Genomic DNA, 1865 nt, shown 5'->3' on the forward strand with positions numbered 1-1865 from the left:
CCTTAATGAGAATTTCGTGAGAAATCAACAGACTGTTGATTCTCATTCAGCTGATGTGGTGGAAACTACAATATTAGCCATCGAATTTTTTCCCTTGAATCTTTCTCGTTGAAAAATGAATTTGTAGTCCTTCACGACGGAATATTGATCTTCATCGGTATATTACGGACGTGTAACATTTTATTCCAGGGAGAATAGAGTCAGGCAATATTAATAATAAAATTCAAGGATTTTCATGTCAGGAGATGATCATAATTCCGTGTGGGATAGTGCATGGTAATCTCAGTGATGGGGAAATCGCTTTATCACTTCCCTGCACAGGAAGAAAAACCTGAGAAATGCGGGAAAACATGCCGTAGATTCCAGGAGGTTTGTTTAGTCATAGCTATTGAGAGGAAAAATATGAGCGGAAGATAGCAGAGAATACATTCTGAGAAACGCCTGAGAAATTATTCAGGGAAGTTTACCCGAGTGAGTGGACTTATTTAGTTACGCCCGAAAGTTTTAATTAACAGTAATTGAATGGACTCGTTAGTTCCCATTATCAATCTCCACTGGGGTATGTCATAACGATAACTCTTTTTCTAGTGAATAATTGCTTCATTAAATGTAACCACGATGAATTTTTCATTTAATGAATCTCTGTTGCGAGCTGAATAGCCCTCGTGGCCATGAATAACCGAATCGTTAAATAAAAGAATAATCTCTCTTGAAATTACTGCCATTGAACAATTGCTATTGCATCTGCCCGGTGTAAATGGCCGAATTCGTGAAATGCGATTACATAAATCCGATAGATTTTAATGAACTAGTTATTCCTACCTCAATGCGTCTTGCCTTGAATTCCAATGAATAACTTATTGGAAATCAATACTCTCTATTATCTCCTTAGGGTAACAATGCATCGGGCCAGTGTTATTCGAATAAAGTGCCGACATACAAACAGAGTTTCACTCTCAGTCAGACTCGACAGTTTTAACTGGTGTCAGAGGGAGATAAGACAGCGGATCCTTAAAAATAAATGAAACTATCTCCGAGCTTTCAGAATTTGGTGGTGAAAAAAAAAAGTGGAATTTTAATTGTGGCTGGGAAAATTAATTGTCCTGGACAAGTTTTCTCGTCAATCTTCCCTCACAAAAACCGTAAATTATTTCCGGAAGGGTTGAATGGAACTCACCAACGTCGTCCGCTCGGAATTCCTCCTGCAGTTGCTCGATGGTTGGTTCGCTGTCCTCAGTATTTTTACCCTGGGACGATGTTTCAGTGTCTTTCATACTCTTTCTCGCTTGATGACCTCGAAACACCGCTTGTATTCTCGTAGCAGCCTCTTCTTTCGCCTTATCACTCGATTCGTCTGATTCGTCTACTGCTTCCGGTTGCTGTGTTCCACCAGTTGTGCCAACTTCTTCCTCAGCTTCCTCTGCTTTGTTGTCTTGGCTTGCAGCACTTTTCGAAATATCTGAATCAAAGTTATGGGACAATGAGTATATATCGAGAAGTAGCTGGAAATTATACTGAGTGAGATGTCAATTGGCCAGAAAAAATTACTCTCGAGATTTCTAACAGCGATAAAATGAGAATTTGCTGTGTTCCTCATTTTCACTTGCATCGAAAGAGATATCCCTTTTATTAATCCAGAAATTATAATTGAAATACAGTTTTTTGGCGGAATTATATCTTAAGGTTGTTGTCGCGCGACAGTCTCTATAAAAAGTTTATTCGCTGTAAAACGGGCCAGTTTAGAACACAATCTTTTGACGGTATATAGTCTCACTTGATTGATTGCATTGTGCATGAATAGTTAAAGCATAACTATATATTTTCCATTTTAATTATTTTAAATTATATAAATTTATGAATTTTCG

The 1865-nt window shown here is 37.9% G+C and overlaps 1 protein-coding gene across 2 annotated transcripts in view; it reads right to left on the reverse strand.

Annotated features, from left to right (window-relative positions):
* Window positions 1-1865, reverse strand: part of igl (igloo) — a 36931-nt gene that overhangs the window by 19318 nt on the left and 15748 nt on the right. For both annotated transcript variants that reach the window (XM_011302381.1, XM_011302380.1), the window contains one exon: window positions 1178-1459. In XM_011302381.1, coding sequence (XP_011300683.1) covers window positions 1178-1459 — 282 coding nt within the window. The remainder of the gene's footprint in view (window positions 1-1177; window positions 1460-1865) is intronic.

Source organism: Fopius arisanus, unplaced genomic scaffold, assembly GCF_000806365.1.
Source record: "Fopius arisanus strain USDA-PBARC FA_bdor unplaced genomic scaffold, ASM80636v1 scaffold00027, whole genome shotgun sequence".
Classification (NCBI taxonomy): Eukaryota; Metazoa; Arthropoda; class Insecta; order Hymenoptera; family Braconidae; genus Fopius; species Fopius arisanus.